The 17,877-nt window shown below is 42.8% G+C and overlaps 7 protein-coding genes across 10 annotated transcripts; 2 read left to right on the top strand and 5 right to left on the bottom strand.

Annotated features, from left to right (window-relative positions):
* The first annotated feature begins 328 nt into the window (after window positions 1-328).
* BCIN_16g04070 (hypothetical protein) lies at window positions 329-1,554 on the top strand. Its single transcript, XM_024698138.1, has 2 exons — window positions 329-851; window positions 900-1,554. The coding sequence occupies exons 1-2, from the start codon at window positions 369-371 to the stop codon at window positions 1,494-1,496; spliced, it is 1,080 nt and encodes a 359-aa protein (XP_024553955.1). The 5' UTR covers window positions 329-368; the 3' UTR covers window positions 1,497-1,554.
* A 1,159-nt stretch (window positions 1,555-2,713) lies between these two features.
* BCIN_16g04060 (hypothetical protein) lies at window positions 2,714-4,244 on the bottom strand. Of its 4 annotated transcripts, XM_001547751.2 has the most exons (4): window positions 3,614-4,244; window positions 3,474-3,567; window positions 3,252-3,420; window positions 2,714-3,199 (listed from the first exon to the last, which is right to left on the bottom strand). In XM_001547751.2, exons 1-4 carry the CDS (start codon window positions 3,918-3,920, stop codon window positions 2,822-2,824), a joined length of 948 nt encoding a protein of 315 aa, XP_001547801.1. In that variant the 5' UTR covers window positions 3,921-4,244; the 3' UTR covers window positions 2,714-2,821. The 4 variants fall into 4 exon arrangements, with proteins under 4 accessions (XP_001547801.1, XP_024553952.1, XP_024553953.1 ...); XM_024698135.1 differs by having other exon boundaries at window positions 3,474-4,244; XM_024698136.1 differs by having other exon boundaries at window positions 3,252-3,567.
* A 1,517-nt stretch (window positions 4,245-5,761) lies between these two features.
* On the bottom strand, window positions 5,762-7,502 carry BCIN_16g04050 (hypothetical protein). Its single transcript, XM_001547753.2, has 3 exons — window positions 7,357-7,502; window positions 7,025-7,300; window positions 5,762-6,942 (listed from the first exon to the last, which is right to left on the bottom strand). The coding sequence occupies exons 1-3, from the start codon at window positions 7,400-7,402 to the stop codon at window positions 5,912-5,914; spliced, it is 1,353 nt and encodes a 450-aa protein (XP_001547803.1). The 5' UTR covers window positions 7,403-7,502; the 3' UTR covers window positions 5,762-5,911.
* Window positions 7,503-8,759: 1,257 nt separating this feature from the next.
* BCIN_16g04040 (hypothetical protein) lies at window positions 8,760-10,333 on the bottom strand. Its single transcript, XM_001547755.2, has 2 exons — window positions 9,811-10,333; window positions 8,760-9,628 (listed from the first exon to the last, which is right to left on the bottom strand). The coding sequence occupies exons 1-2, from the start codon at window positions 10,270-10,272 to the stop codon at window positions 9,239-9,241; spliced, it is 852 nt and encodes a 283-aa protein (XP_001547805.1). The 5' UTR covers window positions 10,273-10,333; the 3' UTR covers window positions 8,760-9,238.
* Window positions 10,334-10,457: 124 nt separating this feature from the next.
* Window positions 10,458-11,285, top strand: BCIN_16g04030 (hypothetical protein). Its single transcript, XM_024698134.1, has 3 exons — window positions 10,458-10,714; window positions 10,850-10,975; window positions 11,025-11,285. The coding sequence occupies exons 1-3, from the start codon at window positions 10,595-10,597 to the stop codon at window positions 11,133-11,135; spliced, it is 357 nt and encodes a 118-aa protein (XP_024553951.1). The 5' UTR covers window positions 10,458-10,594; the 3' UTR covers window positions 11,136-11,285.
* A 584-nt stretch (window positions 11,286-11,869) lies between these two features.
* On the bottom strand, window positions 11,870-14,511 carry BCIN_16g04020 (hypothetical protein). The gene is made up of 8 exons (XM_024698133.1): window positions 14,229-14,511; window positions 13,788-14,135; window positions 13,581-13,678; window positions 13,170-13,277; window positions 12,893-13,055; window positions 12,569-12,748; window positions 12,339-12,456; window positions 11,870-12,106 (listed from the first exon to the last, which is right to left on the bottom strand). The coding sequence occupies exons 2-8, from the start codon at window positions 13,928-13,930 to the stop codon at window positions 11,978-11,980; spliced, it is 939 nt and encodes a 312-aa protein (XP_024553950.1). The 5' UTR covers window positions 13,931-14,135; window positions 14,229-14,511; the 3' UTR covers window positions 11,870-11,977.
* Window positions 14,512-15,094: 583 nt separating this feature from the next.
* On the bottom strand, window positions 15,095-17,362 carry BCIN_16g04010 (hypothetical protein). Its single transcript, XM_001547758.2, has 2 exons — window positions 16,230-17,362; window positions 15,095-16,180 (listed from the first exon to the last, which is right to left on the bottom strand). The coding sequence occupies exons 1-2, from the start codon at window positions 17,163-17,165 to the stop codon at window positions 15,395-15,397; spliced, it is 1,722 nt and encodes a 573-aa protein (XP_001547808.1). The 5' UTR covers window positions 17,166-17,362; the 3' UTR covers window positions 15,095-15,394.
* Between the last annotated feature and the right edge of the window lie 515 nt (window positions 17,363-17,877).

Below are 17,877 nucleotides of genomic sequence, written 5' to 3'. Positions count from 1 at the left end.
AAGGCCGGGCGAGATTTTAGTGTTTGTAAATACAACTATAGAGCACGACGACCATTTATTCTTGTCTAGTTGGATATATCAGTAGTGTGCGAAGCTTTATTTCAAAGCCAGTGATAGAAATTTCCCGAAATAAGGTTCATTGATACTCTTCACAAGGGATTGATCTTGGAACGAAGCTCAATTGGGCTCTTCAGAAGTCTTCGAATATCGGTAGTAGAAAATGGACTTGGAGCTATCTCCGATAGGAAAGGTATGACTATCATGTAGAGATGACGATCTTCATCACACAAGCTGATAACTTTTTCCCTTGCCAGCACAAAATTTCTCTGATATTGTCTTCGTATCACCTAAATCAACAAGCTTACAATATGGTGATCCGAAGCGTCCTAGTCACCGGTGGCCTCGGCTTTGTTGGCTCGGCCATTGTCGATGCACTGCACAAAAGGTACCCTTCTAGTATGATCAAAATCTTGGATATTGGTGATGATATCTTCGAATGGAAAAAGAATGTGAATCACTCACCAAATATCAGCCTTGTAGCATGCGATATTCTGGATACGAGGGGGCTAAGAGGCGTCCTTCACCAAACTAAGCCGGACGTCGTTATTCATACAGCCGGAATAATTCCTCCGTTGGGCGAAAGATACCACCGCAGGATGGAGAAGATAATACTAAATGTGAATGTCGAGGGAACTCGTAATGTCTTGAATGCCACGAGAGATTCTGGGGTAGGCGTATTCATTTACACGAGTAGCTGTTGCTCTGTGGTTGATGATTGGGCGCATCCTTATCCAAACATTGATGAGCGATGGCCAACCGCGAAAAGGTCATCGATCTATGGGGAATCAAAGGTAGTGAAATCTCAACGTGGGAAGTCAATTTACTGATATGAATGAAAGGCAGAGGCAGAAAGAATTGTTCTAGCAGCAAATTCCACTACGTTCTCAACATGCATCCTTCGACCATCAGTCATCATGGGCCCGGGTGACAAACAGCTCATTCCCCCTATACATGCCTGTATAGCAAAAGGAGAGACCCCCTTCATTATTGGATCAGCCGATAATCTCTGGGATATCACCTACGTTACAAATGTCGCGGATGCTCATGTGCTTGCAGCTGAAAATCTCCGCTCAAACACGCCAACCGCTGCCGGTGAAATCTTCTTTATACAAAACAACACGCCAATCACATTTCGCGATTTTAGCATAGCTGTATGGAAGGAGTTCGGGCATATTCCACCTTATGAAGTGACGATACCGGGAGGTCTAGCTTGGGTAGCCGGCCTTTTGGCAGAAGGTGCCTCGTGGTTAATTGGGTCAAAAGAACCTACTTTGAGTAGAGGCACTGTGAATGATGCTTGTGCTGTTAGATATGCGAGTGGCGAAAAAGCGAAACGATTCCTAGGATATGAAGCAAAAGTAGGTTTGGAGGAAGGGATTCGCTTGAGTTGTGAAGCGTATAAGAAGATACTTGCGAGCCGAGAGAAAGATGAATGACGCATAGTAACTGTTGATTGTTGATTGTAGTTCATAGGTAATACATTGAGATTAGGCAATCGCCAAGATGTTCCACTGCACTGTATAAACTAATGACCTGCTGCTCAATGCTAGACATATATTCACAACCTCCACAAATCAATCTAATAGCTATTTTCTTTCATTCTGCCCTTTGTGTCTCTTTTATTGTTATATATTGCGAAAAGTACGATACATCGATGGTGGTTCGGCTTTCGCGTTGTTGGCTCAAGTCAAACGTTTTTTACATGTCCCACAAGCCAATTTGATAAAAGAGTTCCCAAAAACAAGCCTCCGTTTTCATGCATTGCTCCTCTTACCGTGAGGATTCTGCGAAGCAAATTCTCACAGCCAGCCAGCATTTAGATTGTTGTGATATAGACTGCACCCAGGCGCGTTCTACGAACACGCTTAGTGACATCAGTAGATCTTTGTTTTGAATTGCTAGTTAAAGCCGATATCTATTCGATGAATTATAGCATTTTTTGCGGTCATTGTGAAGGAACACTACAGTTGATTTTCGAGCGACGTGGTTACCGATTGCAAGTGTGATGCACACTGTGGGTTTAGGGATATCAACGGCAATCTGACCTTGCAAGCCCCCGGAATGAGCTCCACAAAACAAGCTCAGAAGCCAAACCTTCTCTCAACGTCGCGAAAGATAATTGATGGAAATGGAATATCCTTTACATCGTCTTATCTAATTCTACGCAGCAGGAACGGCATTGGAGACTGAACATGAAGTCACACTTCTAGTTTTCGAGATCACGGTCATTGAGCTGTTAAATGTGCTCGCTACGAGGGCAATATCTCCATATTCTCAAAGACTGTCTGGTGATAAGTCTAGCTTTTGTGAATGCCTTCGAATATCAGAAATGATCTTTAGACTTGTGAGTTCCGGGTGAGAACTGTGCTCTTTTAGGCGTGGCCAATACTTGTCCCGAGCGTCGAGTATCGTCTAGGATCAAAATCCAAGCCGCGCGGTTCACCAACTCCTGAGATACAGTAGAGAAATCTTCACCTCGCAAGGGACGGAATTAGACTTAAGGTACGAAAAAAATCAGTTCTGGAGAGATAAGGTAATTGATTGGAAAAAGAGATAACCTCGCTGGATGACATGGCCAATTCACAGTTTTCAAGCCCTCTTGAGGTTGGTGATAGACCACTTGCAAGTCATTGCTCATAAAGCCAGTTCCCGATGCCCAAGAAAATATTGAAATTGTTTACAATAGTATTTACAGGAAACTTTGTGCAGAGTCGTTCAAATCTTCCACATCCAAATAAAAACCGCCGATTCCCATCGTCTTCTACTGCCAAACCTGAACATAATTTATCAACCAATATGCATTAGTGAATGCACTGGGGTTCTGCGCAACATAAGCTTGACAAGTCGAAGCTGCACTAGCACAAGATCCTGAAGACCAAACAGCTCCTGCCCACACCCCGCAGAACGTGGTGTCAAAGACGATATTTTGACTTGCAAAAGACTTGTCAAAATTGCATCCACTACCACTGAAGGTTGCCAAGGGGGTTCCCCAAGAGCTGACATCAATATCGTTAGCAGTAATATCAGCTGGAATAGAACCTCGAGGCCAAAACCAGACATAAATGCCAGTGGTAGCCCATTGCATTGCATAAACGCCACCACCAATTGCATTGAAGCCGGTGCCGTAATTATTGGTGTTCTAATTTCTGTGGTTAGTACATCCAAAGCATCGTGATTCAATATTGACATACCGATGTAGCAACACCGCATCCAGTGCCTGCATTGTCTTGATTACAGTTTGTCGTTAAGGCGGTCGTTCCACTTTGTGAATTGGCGTTGCTCACCGTACAGCCAGCGGCGGTGTGAAGTGTTATCGTATTAGTTGTTCCAAGGTTGACTCCCTCGATAATATCGATTTCTCTGCTTTATTTTTAAGTAATCTTATTGCCAACTTGCAGACAATGAAGACTAACCCACTATTTGGCCAATTTGGACCAAACATCCAAAATGCAGGCCATATACCACAAACGCCACCGGGCATATGCTCAATATCTGCAATGAAGACGCCTTTTCTGGTCAGCTTCCTTTCCATCTATGTGGATGGTCTTCATACCTTCACCCCATGCTTGGTTGCTGGTTAATCGCACACTTTCTCGTCCTCCGCTCGGATTAAGTGTCGTATGATCCACTCCTAAGTATACCTGATTATTTTCTGTCGATACTAGACCGGCTTCTTCAGCAGCGACGAGTGGCTCATAAACCACATAGCCTTCTGTTGGATCAGCTGCAGTAAAGAATGTGAAGTCATCGAAGAAGTTGGCTGCGTTATATGTAGCCGCGAGGGAGTATTGAGCATTTATAGTAGTCAGGATTGAAAGGAGATAGATTCCAAGCGACAAGAAAGATTTTGAGTTCATCATGATGACCCGGATACAGAAGAGGGCTATATACAAGAAGTAAGAAGAATGGTGATCAGTCGTATCCTCTCAAGTTCCATATCTATGGTTTATATACATTTTCTTTGCCTCCTTTCACCCTCTCCATGCTTTAATCCATAACGCGAAAAGATCAAATGATAGCTATGATACACTCGCTCATTTGCTTCAATCCAAATTCCATAAGATAAAGTTACAAGGGACCGTCAATACCAGCACCAAGCATTCGGTCCTTCTTGCGCGGCTCTTCAGCATGCCACTATCATGGGAATTCACATGTCAATAATTTGATCATCGGAGATGAAACTCAAATCACTTGTACAATAGGAAAGTCAACAGCTACGCGTCCAAATTGTCTGATGTTACATTCTGTATCTTGTGAAGGACATTTTCAGACTTCACATGCAAGAAAAAGGAGAACCGAACCTTTGCGCGAAAAATATTTGAGTTTTCTTATTTCTCTCTACTCAGGAAAGTAAGGTAAGTGAAATTTATGTGGAAGCGGGATTACCGCAATTCCAAAGATCTTGTAGACATCTCTGTGCCACATGAGCTATAGGCACGGAGTTACAAGGCTGCATGACTGGAAAAATTCTACCGGAAGGATTCAGCCGAAATAGAAAGCTTTTGTAAGAATAGTGATATCGTCTCGAGGTACATATCTAACTCTCACCACAATCAAAGCTTGAGATGATTCGAGAGTCGCGGAGATTGCCCGTCCCAGAATCAATACCGCCAGTGACTGTAAAGCTTCTAGATTGGTGGACTTCTTGGAAGGGAATTTCACACTTGCGACAGACCCTTGTTGTATTCTCTATCTGCCTTGTGATTCCCGGGGGAGACATGGGGAAATGAACGCCTTCAGGGGTAAATAAACTTCTAGCCGCCTGACATATCCGGGGTAGCTCGACAGATCTGCATGATTTTTTCCACTTCTACACATGCCGAAAGCTGATTTTTTAATAACCTACGACCCGGAATTTGAAAAGATCGATCTTCAGGTACAGTAGAACCTCGATGCGTAAACTTATAGTTATCTTGGAAAGGCCGACCAGAGATTACAATTGTTTGGGGAATAAAATGGTAACGTTACACATCCCTTATACTGACCAAACGGATTTCGACTTACACTTGCATCGGCTCTTATGACAAAAAGTCTATCTACCCCGTAGACGAAATGTGTCTTCATGGAACTTTATGTTCAATGCCTTACCAAACAAAATCCATAAACCCCTGGTATATTTTCACCATGTGGAATCATCTGGCTACTTCTCATGGGCCATATGGATATCGTCCTTCTCGAGTGGCTTCTACCCTTGATATTGGCGGCGTTGAACAACAGGGATTTCGATATCTGCTTCTCGTCCCAGGCATGGGAAAGTTGTTCTTCGCCCTTCAAGTGTCCGGAGACTTCATCTCATGCACTGTTTTATATCCAGCTTCCTTTCTTGTATGATGGCTTTTTATGAATCATCCCAATGATGGGATGAATTCCCTAGACAGTTACCTTTCAACACAAGATTTGGCGATGCGTTTCTCCCGAAACTTTATAGGCCTTGAATCGCTTCGCATGGGTAACGTATGGAGCAATGTTGAACTTGAGAATTCGAGACTACCAAGTTCGAATCACTTGTTAGGAGGCCAAAGACACAGTCTGAGAGGCACAGATGTGATGACGAATATGCCTACATCAACTAACCGCAGCTATCGTGAAGTTCTACCTAATATGCAGATATTCCACAAAATAACCAAACATATCTAGGCCCCAAGCTTTGTTCAGACATGAAAACATAATCAATCACTATTAACAAACCGAGATTTTTCTTTGGTTATTTAATTCATTTCCATCAAAGTTTTAACTTTAAGCTACCTGGTTTCCCACCCAAAAGATATTTCCCACCCAACCCGCAAATCCCGCATCATATATACAAGTTTTTAAGATACCCGGCCATTTAATTCATCAACATCATAAACATTTACCACCAATCACCGTGGTTGTGCATAGCGCTAGCAACCTTGACGAATCCGGCAATGTTGGAACCAGCAACCAAAGATGGGTATTCGCCATCCTTTGCCTCGACGTACTTCTTGGCAGTCTCCAATCCGTTCTCGAATGCATTCTTCATGATATCCTTGAGCTTCTCATCAACCTCCTCTTGAGTCCAGCTGATACGAGCACTGTTTTGTGCCATCTCAAGACCAGAAACAGCGACACCACCAGCGTTGGCAGCCTTTCCTGGTGCGTACCAGATGGCCTTGTCCTTCTTCTCCTTGCGCTCAGCCTCAAAGACATCAATAGCCTCTTGTGTGCAACCCATGTTGGATCCCTCAGCAATGTATCTAGCACCGCTGGCAACGAGAGACTCAGCCTCTTCCTTGCTGACTTCGTTTTGGGTAGCACATGGAAGTGCAACGTCGACCTTGACGTGGGTCCATGGTCTGGAACCCTCAATGTACTTGTATTTTCCTCCGTGTTCGAAAGCGGTGAGGGATTGTCTCTTGAGCTTCAACTCAGCGATCTTTCCAACATCTTCTGGGGTGAAGTATGCATCTCCTTCAGCGATCAAAGAACCTTGAGAATCAGAGAGGGATACAACGGTGGCACCAAGCTCAATACATTTGAGAGCGGCGTATTGAGCGACGTTTCCGGATCCAGAGATAGCAACACGCTTTCCTTGGAATGAACCTTGGCCAGCATATTGGATCATGTGGGCGACGTAGTAGACGAGACCGTAACCAGTAGCCTCAGGTCTGATCAAAGATCCACCCCAGCTTCCTCCCTTTCCAGTAAGAACACCCTCCCATTTGTTTTGGATGGCCTTGTAGGCACCGAAGAGGAATCCGATTTCTCTTCCTCCAACGTTGATATCACCAGCTGGGACATCGGTGTCGGCTCCAATGTGCTTGCTCAATTCGCGCATGAAAGAAACGCAGAATCTGCGGATTTCGTTGTCGGATTTGCCCTTTGGGTCGAAGTCTGCTCCTCCCTTACCACCTCCAATGTTCACTATTGAGAATAATCGTCAGCATATTATTCGTGATTTATATCCGCTTTGTCGAATTCAAGAGTTGTGGGCAGTTGAACTTACATCCAGTCAAAGCGTTCTTGAAGATTTGCTCGAAACCCAAGAACTTCAAAACACTGAGATTGACGGTAGGGTGGAATCTCAATCCTCCCTTGTATGGTCCAAGAGCGCTGTTGAATTGCACACGGTATCCGCGGTTGACTTGGACTTGGTTCTTGTCATCTTCCCAGACGACACGGAATTGGATGACTCTTTCTGGGATGGAAACGATCTTGAGGGCGGTACGGTATTCTGGGTTCTTCTCGAAAAGGGTGGAGTTCTCGAGGGTTGAGGCAAGCTCTGAAGAAATTTGTTAGCCGTTTGTTGACATGTGAGGGCGCAGAAGAGGGACAAACCATTGTAAGCTTGCTCGAACTCAGGCTCAGATGGAAGGTTAGACATGATTATTATTGTGGGTGTTTGGGTATCAAGTGAAGAAATTTGCAATATGAACGTCGAGTGAAAAAGAAGAATAGAAGTTGGTAGATTGAGTAAAGCAACCGGCAAGACTGAAGGGAAGAAAGACCTTTTTGTATCGAGGTGGGGTGGATTAGAGTCTACGAACTAGTAACACTTTGGTGCCGGTTCAGGACCCATTGAATATTCGATGAAATGTACTAATTAATTGTCTAACTAGGTGAAGGCTTGTATGTGCATCCATGCCTCCAGTATTTTTTTTGTGGCTCCGATATTGGAGGATCGGATAGAGGGGAGGAGGGGTGAAAAAAGTAATGAAGATGGATGACTTGATAAAGATTTTCCAACTGCATTCTTCCTGTCAAATCAATGTGTCTCACTCAACCTCTTGCATAATTGTTTTTACTATGAAAATGATCGCCTGTACCGCAAGAGTCTTCAATCTCAGCGGAATTGCATCCTCCACGAGAAAATTGAAGAAAATCTGATACATGACGTGACCCCCTCGAGGCCGTGATCGGTCGTATCGTTACATTGCATGTTGTATGGCTGAAGCTTCCATCCATCCCACTTGATATTTGGTGTATCTGCGTGGGACAATGGAGACATGTCGAAATATCAAATCTAATTGATCCTCTGCTTTATCCACCCCCATTGATCTAAACCAAGATGAGATTAGTTTCAGGAAGTTTACCCTTCCCTTCTCTCCTCTTCTCTGGATCTTTGCTTTTACTGGATACCTGAAAAATCCCGACAACGGAAAATCGTCCCGTTCTGAAGATTATTCAACTCCAACTGAAAGCAGAGAAGGAGAGAGGTTGAAATTGACCAATGACACGCTATATACGGTGTCACCGATGAATCAAATAGAAATTCTTATCGTACATCTCCTATTGGTCAGTACGTATATAGATTAACAGCCCAAGCTTTCACGTACCCGGAATCTTGCATTAGCATGCTCGCCAAACTTTTTCTAAATGCAATGTTGAGGCATGTATGGCGCATGCAAAGATCCCTAGCCACGCTGGGGTAATGATCAAGGATATCAACTCTTTCATGAAGATGTGAGATGGAAAAATGAAAGCCCCGCGTATCAAAATCAGGCAGCCAGGATAAAAACGTTCCAGTACATTTCCCCGAGATTTCCCAGTATTCCTACATGTCCCGAAGTCTTGGAACTGAACCCATGAAAATATTTGGTAATACTTCATTTTGTTCCTGCAGAAGCGTAACAACTTCAACGTGCCACCTCACCCTCAAATGGATTTTCTTGCGGCAATCGCTTACCTCGACTCAACACTTCGTAAAGCATTACAATACATCCGACGAAGGTGGCTCAAGGTGGATGCCAATGTTTCGAGTATTCTTGGTGAAGATAGGGACAAAGATTTGTCAATGTTGTGATGAATACTTTCGTTAATCGGAATTTTTCCGGTATCGGATGAGGGGTAATTTTGAGGGGAGATGAGGAGATGCGTGGTTAATATCATAGGAATCCCCCGAAAATTGAACGAGGACATTCAGTCTCGACTCGACCTTTGAATCCATTTTATAAAATCGCGGAGATGTTTTATTCTAGGAGAAGAGCGCAACGCCATACGTGGTCGCAACCTTCATCGATCTTTGGTGTACAGTGAGCCAAAAAGTGATGAAGGGGCTTTAGCGATTATTTAAGTATGTGAGCTGAAGGCATAGCAGAATGCTTCAGCTCTTCAGATGAAGGTAAAATTGGGTGGAAGGGACAAGATTCCTGATATGGTTCTCTTTGCGATCACGAATATTGCATTTGAAATCTGGTTCATTCAATACTAATCAATCTAATTAATCCGCATCAGTAGGATCCCAATCTGTTACCAAATATTCATCCAAGCTATCCATTTCTTTTATATCTTCATCCTCAATTTCAAAACCATCAACATCACCATTAGAAACGATTCTTTCCTTGGTCACACTCTTCGGCAACGGTACATAACCATGTTGTAAGGACCATTTTACCAATAATTGTGCGGGGCTACACGAATATTTCTTCGATAAAGAGACGATCTTGGGATGCTTCATTCGTAAAGCTCGAGCCAAAGGTGCGTACGCTTCGACAACGATACCGTTCGATTGACAGAACGAAGTAATGTCGGTTCGAGTATTGAATGGATGGACTTCGATTTGATTCACAGCGGGGATTATTCGAGGCTTGGAATCAAGTATTTCTTTCAACTATCGGGAAGAAAATATTAGCCTCGTATTGCGAGTGAACAGAGAGAAATCGTAAAATGTCCAGGACATAAAGCCGAAAGATACTTCGACCAACTCCAGGAATATTGGCACGATCGGGAGGGACTATCCTTATGCGTACTTGGAGATTGTTGAAAAGAGGATCCGGAAAAGGGGAAACTTACATGTTTTACACCATAATTACTCACACCCCCAGCCCTCACCTCTCCATCCGCAATAGCATCTTCTACCGCTCTCCAGCATTCCAGTCTGCGCTGTTTTCCGCCATACGGACTATGCAATAGATATAAATCAATATAATCCAATCCACTTCTCTTCAAACTATCTTTTACGGCCTTCCTCGTAGCGTCATAACTTGTGTTGGTTTTTAATTTTGTCGTGAACCATAAATCCTCTCTCTTGACATTTTTATTGGCATTCAAATATTTGTTCATTGCTGAGCCGACTTGAGCCTCGTTCGCATACCATTCAGCAGAATCAAACGCGAGATATCCTGCTGTGAGAGCGGTTGATACAGCGGTTTCGGTCTCACGCCCAGAGGTCATGTAAACACCGAGATGAATACGGGGCATTTGTACGCCATTGTTGAGGGCGATAGTCTTGCTTAAAGATGATGGGCTAGGCATGTTGATATATGTGTAAATAACATGTACAGAAAGTGTGAGATTTGGTAAATTTAGAGTTGTCGAAGATACTTAAACATTGAACGAGAGGGGAGGGGGGATAAATATAAAGCGGTCAAACATGGCAAAGTCTTTCAGCCAAAAACATTATCGATGACGTCGACTCACTTTACCTCCTTCCTTACCTGGAAATCACACTTAAAATTAACGACTTCAGCTGGTCTGGGATTCACATAACGTTAACGACATCACGATATAAAAACATAGCTAATTCCTTCTTACCATACTCAATTTACGTCAAACAAAAAAATAACTCAACTTCAACATGCCAGACCAAGCATCCATAAACCGATCTCTCAATACCATTCGAACTGAGCTCGAATACTTGCAACAAAGTGGTGCCGTTGCTCCAGCTCAATTTCAATCAATCATGGCACAACTTCCTGTAAGTAATCCAGATTTCTGGTAGTCTTTCTATATAGTGGTGTCTCTTGCTTGTGTTTCTCCGTTTGTTAGTCACTCGTGTATCTCGATCGTATAGACTCAACTCAAACTTCGGATATACTAATGCCAAGAGTAGCAAGGAAATGGTCAACCATCCCAATACATAGATCCTCGATATAATCCAAACGGTGGTTTCAATCCAAGTAAAGTCAGTCAAGAAGCACAAGATCCAAATCATCCGGCACATCCTCAAAATCCTAAGGCAAGTCATTTGCGCAACCAGTTCACGATCCAAAGCTGACCAAACACAGCATCACGAATGGGCAAAGAAAATGGCTACCAAATTCGGCAATGCTGCGGTTTTTGGTGCAGGGGCAACGTTTGGTGGGGATCTGGTTAATGATGTTATGAGAAAGTTTTGAAGAGTGTGATTGATTGCTTAGGGTCATAGAATAATAATATTTGACGGATGAGTTGAAGTGAAGTAAAATCTCTGCTTGATCTTCTAGCAAGTACTCGTTTTCGAGTATTCATGCGAATGTACACGCACAATGAGTAACACCAAGTGGTCAAAACTTGCATCGCTGATCCAAATTACCAAGCTTCTTCCAGCTGGAAAATTTCCCTCATCTCACAATGAGCTGCTTGAATTAGATTCGAGTCAATTGCATGCATTTGCGTACCTGGTATTCAACTACCCCATCCAAAAACGTCTTGATTTGTTCAGGCTCCGTCACAACAATCCTGCGGGTAGCGATGAGGGGTAATGGCAATTTTCATACCACAAAAACCATGTATCATTTACCTTCAAATATGTACCCATGTTGGTCGGGAGCGCAACGCGTTTTCTATGGAGAAGTACTACAACAACACTTTGACTTCCAACGCCATTTATATCTATGGTGGCCCCATTATGGTCAAGTAAAATCGGAACTAAGCGTCATTCTCGAGCTTTACTTCTATACTCAGACTAGTATCTTCACTCACCTCTAACTCAATATTGATCAGATATATATAATCTTCCACAATTTTCAGGTATTCATGGCTTCTCAAATACTGCTCAAATCCCTCCGTTGTAGAAAGTGATACATCTCCATATCCAATAGATATTTATCTTCATATAGACATTTCTTCGCTCTCAGAACTCATCCAATAATGAAGCCACAATAAAGTTTTCATTCTTATCCCGTTTCTTTCTTCCAGGTCTACAAACACAAAAGTTCTCAAGGTACCTAAAATTTTTCAAACATGGTTTGCAAATTGCTTACTTCCCAGAACATCGAAATGCATCATTACTACCGAAAAGCGCCAAGTCGTCTGCGAGATACTCTTGGTTGTAATCGATATCTACGCATTTCATACCGCCTGTTGGGCCGACGTGTGGACAGTGTACCTTGATTTGTCAGTTGTTTACTTTTACGGGGTTTATTATGAAAATGGAGATGGAGGATGGAGAAATGATAGGAAGGAAACAGAGTAGAGTGATGAGAGGAGTGGAAATGAGAAGAAAGATCCTGAATTCAAGAAGGGGGGGGGAAGGAAAATGGAGATTATTTCAATAGAGCAACCTATCCAATGAAGTGCAACAAATGGCAATGAACAGAAAAAGGAAAAGTATCTCATACCTCTGGTCTAACTTGTGTCAAAACAACATGTACCAATCTACACACAATATTATCGCCCCATGTTTCATCAAAGGTGCCAAAGGGTTTCGCTAAGAGCGTCGCTATACACTCTACATCACTTTTTGGGGTTTTCATTAGCATTTTCTCTACGGCCACTTCACTTTCTTCGCCGGACTTTCCATTGGAGAAAATTAAATCTTGAAGATAACCAAAAGTAAAATTCGAAATACCTAGAATAAACCTGATTTGCACCCGTACATCTCGCCTGTATCTGTGGACATAGATTCGTCACAATATCGAGAGCTTGAACAGCTCCATTCGATATATCTGCCCCAGTAAATTTTGCAAACCAGAGGGATAGATTGGAAATTTGAGCATCGTAGTAGAGAACTGCGCCGTTTTCATCAAATCTTGAGGGTTTTTTGTTAGAGTTTTTGGGGTTCTTATTTTTGGGTTCTTGTGTCGAGATGAGACTGGACGAGAGAAGAAAAGGAGACAACGAGAGAGGGGAACGGAAAAACGAAAATGGAAAAATGAGGAATATATATACATACCGCCAAAAAGCAATCTCTTTAATCTTCGTAACGTATTGTCCATGTGAAGGAGACCCGGGATGTACGATAGTTGTATTGAGATAGACGATTGAGCTTGCTACTTCTGGACAGCCGGAGGTGAAAGCATGGAGTTCGTAGGATGTGAATGCGTTGTAGTTTGGTTCTGGGAAAGGATGGTGAGTTGGGATGTGATATGAGGGGAGTGTGATTTAAGATGGGGATTTGGGACTGGGCGCATTGGGGAGACATAATGTGAATGAGAGGGGGGGAAACGAACGCAATATCCCAGCACCGGTTTGACCGGGAATAGGAGAAAGAGCGAAGAAATATTCCGTAGAATCGTCGAAGCCGGTGAAGTTTCCTAGGGGGGAAATACGGCCTGTTGCTATAGTAGAGATAGAGGAAGTTAATTCCTCGAATCCAGAATTCTCATCTAGTGTTCCAATCGTATGATTCCATGCAGGCGATCAAGTATTTGAACACTACTTGAACATTCAAGATTCAAGACCATCGCTCATCACATCTGCGAAGGAAACTCGAATTCTGGAATTCGAATCCACAAATTCAACACCTCAAACAAAATAACGAACAGCCAAACCAATAACTGCTCTCCCATCCTTCAAACAACAAATCCACCCAAGAAAAGACAAAAAAGCAAGCAAGCAAACAAAGAAATAAACAAACACACCATTCTCATTAAACAACCCCATTGGCGTCGCCGCCGACCCATTCTTCAAAATCGGAAGATTGTTAGGATAAATCGTCGTATTATATATTCGAGCAATACTTTAATCGACACAACCTCTCAAATTAGCAATATGGACATGATACGATGGGTATAGAAGACAACGAACGGAAGCAAGAGAGAAAAGGTAAGTAAAGAAGGGAAATCTACGTATCGCGATTTCGGGCTTGGAAATCATAGAGATGTGAGTTTACATGCGTATTTCTCTTCGCATTTGCATCTGCATTCACAACCCCAATACAAATTGAGATGTATGCGCATCCGAACCAAAGACTCGAAATGGAAGATTTCATATTCGATATTCGATCTCCGATATCCGATATATAAAATAGCACTCAAAATATAAATTTCCAAACACTTATATGGATGAATGAACGAACGATCCACGGACAGCGCTCACACAAGCAATCAGGAAAAAAGGTAAAAAAAGAAGAATGCGAGGGGAGAAAAAAAATAGAGAAATAAGAACTGTATCTTCTTCTCTGTCTATCTTATTTTCTGGACAATGAATATAAGTAGTTAGTTGTAAATCTAAAGGTAGGTAGGTAGGTAGGTAGGTAGGTAGGTAGGTAGGTGGGTAAGTAACCATACCGATCGATAGTAACATCAAGTGATAAAGTAACATCAAGTGACAAAACAACATCAAGTGACAAAGTAACAAAGTAACATCACACAAACCCAAACCCAAACCCAAACACGGGAAACCGTAACCCCCCATCCCATCCCAAACCAGCAAGCAAGTCGGTACCAGGTATCAGATGCCAGGTATTAGATATCATCGATACTTTTCAGCTCCCCCGCTCCCCCAAGCCTACGCCTGACTCAGAACATAAACCCGCGATTTCCCTTCCCGCGTCTTCGCATCCCTTGTCCCAGCGAATGAGGAACGCTACCTGCCTGCGTACTTCCAAACTTCTACGAAAAGAAAAGAAAAAAGAGAGAAAAAAAAAAAAAAAAAAAAAAAAGAAGGCTGCGATCATGTGATGGATGATTTGTTATACGAATATATATACGCTAATGTAAAAGCACAGCGAGAAGATATATATCCTTCCTCTCCTCTCCTCTCCTCAATAAAACAAAACAAAACAAAACAAAGAAAATGAGAAAAGAAAGCGAGTAAAAGAAGGTAAAAAAATAAAATAAAATCCAAGAGAAGAATCCAAATCTAAAGCGAATTGAAGAACCCAAAGCACAAGAAGTATGAGTGAGAGTGAGATAATTAATAGATGAAATAAATACATACATGATTTCCTCATCTCATGTCCCTTCACCTCTCCTCACTTTACCTCACTTTACCGTAACATAGCGAAGCGAACAGAACATACCATACCATACACACCTCATAAACAAGCCTTCAGAATCTCCACTCCCTCCTTCACTCACTCACTCGCTCACTCACTCACTCACCACACAAGCTACAATTCTACTAGACTTCAAGAGCCCAGATTCGAGATAAATGCTTCCATTTCAGTGGGTATATAATTCGCGACACGAGATGAGAATTTCCATTTCCATCTCTCTGCATCTGCATCTGCATTTCCATCTCCCACCCTTCCATGCCAACCAATATGGAGAAGTATTTGTTACAAACTTCATTCATTCATTCAACCATTCCTCGCTAACGCCCCTCATGCAAAAAGAACCCCCAAGAAAAAAAAAAACCTCTCAGCTCCTATGCAAATCTAAACTTCCTCAACATCCAAATGCATTCCCTCTATTTTATTAACGTACTATACAAGCACTTCCACTCCCTTCCCTCAATATGCAAGTGTCAATCCCTTATCCCTATCCAATTTATCCACCAACACACTCAACGATCCAGCTGCTACTTTTGCCGACGGCGGAGCGCGAGCTGGGAAATCTACTAAAGCAACTCGTAGAGCTGCAATTGCTTGAACTCCATACAGTTCTATGAATCTCTGTTCCCAGCCTTCAATCATGGATCTCAAAGCTGTATATTGTGTTGAGGATGCTTCTTCCGTAGGTGTAGATACAATACTTGCCATCGCTCTCCAATAATACGTTGGTGGCCATGGATTTGTGAGTTTCACTTTGGAGAAATCACGAAGAGAAATAGCTGCATATCCTGCTGCGAGTCCAACCATTCTGTTGTTATGAGCTTGTTCATCGATCCAACTTCCATCGTCTAATCTTTGCCATCCTATTCGAGCCCTTCCTTCTTCTGTTTTATCGTTTCCACGAAGTCCAAATACAACGGGTATGGAGACGCGCATTTTCGCCATTAAAATATCGATTAATGAAGCACCTCTCCATAAAAATTCATCCCTAGCAAATATCGAGACGGCAATAACACCAACAGGATCTGCCATTTCTGGTCGAACACCTGCTTCATTGATAAATTGAGAAACGATGGATTTCGAGAAAAAGTTGAGCAGGTAGATGAATAAAGAGGGAAGTTGTTCTCCATTATTTTGAGCTCCTTGTACAGGATTTGGTTTCGATACCATATAATTGCTAGGGTCGATTCCTGGAGATTGTACCGTTCTTAGAGATTCTCCAAGCAGTTTAACGATTTTGTTGATCTACAAATATTAGTGCCCATCTATATCAAGTGAGTATTATCAAACTCACACATTCCCTATTAGCGCCTCTTTCTCCAGTCAATTGTCCAACAGTTTGCCGAATTGCTCTTCGATAATCTCCTAACAATTTCTTGAATGGTATATTTTGTTTTCCTTCCGTTACTAGATATTGCCGTAGTTGTTTAAGATTTTTATGAATTTCAACATAACGTTCCACACCTGGTAATAGATGATCCTTGGAAGCTGATGGTTTCGAGGTAGGTGTAGGTTGCTGTCGAGTTGTAGGTTGCGCGGATGGCTGCTTTGGAGGTTGTTGTTGTTGATTATTCGAGAATCCATTTGTTTGCTGTTGGGCTTGAGGTTGAGGTTGCGAAAAAGCATTGGCTTGCTGAGGAGGCCTGCTTTGATTCGTTTGTTGACTGGGCGCGCCGAATCCCCCTCCACTGTTATTATTCTGTTGCGGTGGTGGTTGCTGTTGCTGCTGCTGTTGCTGTTGTTGTTGTTGCTGGGGAGGTTGAGATTGAGTCTGAGGTGGATTCGAATTCGTTTGTGTAGGCGCTCGAGGAACTTCAGCTACTGGTGGAGGGGTAGGAGGTTTTGGAGGGACAACAGGTATTCTTCTTGCAGCTTCTTCCAATTCCCTCCTTTTTATTTCTGCCAATGCGCTCTGCATCTCCGCTTTGACGCGGTTTTCCTCAATCTTCAACCGCATCTCCTCAATCCGTAACCTTTCTTCTTCAGCTCGGATTTCATGTTGGGCTCTGAGTTGTTGTTCTTGTATGAGAGTGATTTGGAAGATTCGCAAAGCTTCATTCCGCACCCTTTCATGTTCCAGTCGCGCGGCTTCGAGGATCCCATGATGCAATTCTTCGGTGTTTCGATTCTCGAATCTTATATCGTGGTCATAGACTGACGGAACTGGCACGAAATTATAACTTTCTCTCACGGCTTCATCTTCTTCATTAGAAGACTGATTGGTCGCCATTGTTCTGTTCGCTGTGGCATAAAGAGTGACACAAATATGGGGAAGATTAGAAGAAAGACGTTATGGTAGATTACAAGAAAAAAGACAGGAGTTGCAGCTGTAAAATAAAGATTGTTGGACGCGCAAAAGCAATTCCTACAATATTGAATTAATTTGGAGGTGAATTCTCGAGAATCACATGACATGTATATTTTGCCAAAGGCGGTAGCTTCGAGCTGCAGGAAGGAGCGTGGAGCGTGGAAGCTCTGCTGTAGTTAGCCGGCAGGTGGGAAGTCGTCTGGTGGTGGTTTGCATGAGCAGGGATTATATAAGCAGGGATTATCTAAGCAGGGATTGATAGTGGACTGGCAGGATGTGATGGTGTTTCTGTACTGCACCGCCGGATGGTGGTTGGCTGTAGATTGTTTCGAATTGATTTATATTTATGATGCGGAGGTCTGATTGACTGATTCCAATTGGGCGAATTGAGCCTCAGGAGGATGAATGGGAATGGGAATGGGAATGGGAATTTGGCTTTGTCTTTCTCGATTTCTCTCTGGCCGGCGAGGAAAGGAAGTTCGCTCTAAGCATAAAGCTACATCCAAGTCAGGAATAAATGAATTCCTGGAGATGCTAGGGGGCAAAGAAGGACAAGGGACAAGGTATCAACTGGCAGACACACAAAGACATCACATCACGGATATCAAAGAGGTTCAGAGCTTCAGAGCTTCAG

Source organism: Botrytis cinerea, chromosome 16 (assembly GCF_000143535.2).
Source record: "Botrytis cinerea B05.10 chromosome 16, complete sequence".
Lineage (NCBI taxonomy): Eukaryota > Fungi > Ascomycota > Leotiomycetes > Helotiales > Sclerotiniaceae > Botrytis > Botrytis cinerea.
This window is presented reverse-complemented; position numbering and strand designations above follow the sequence as displayed.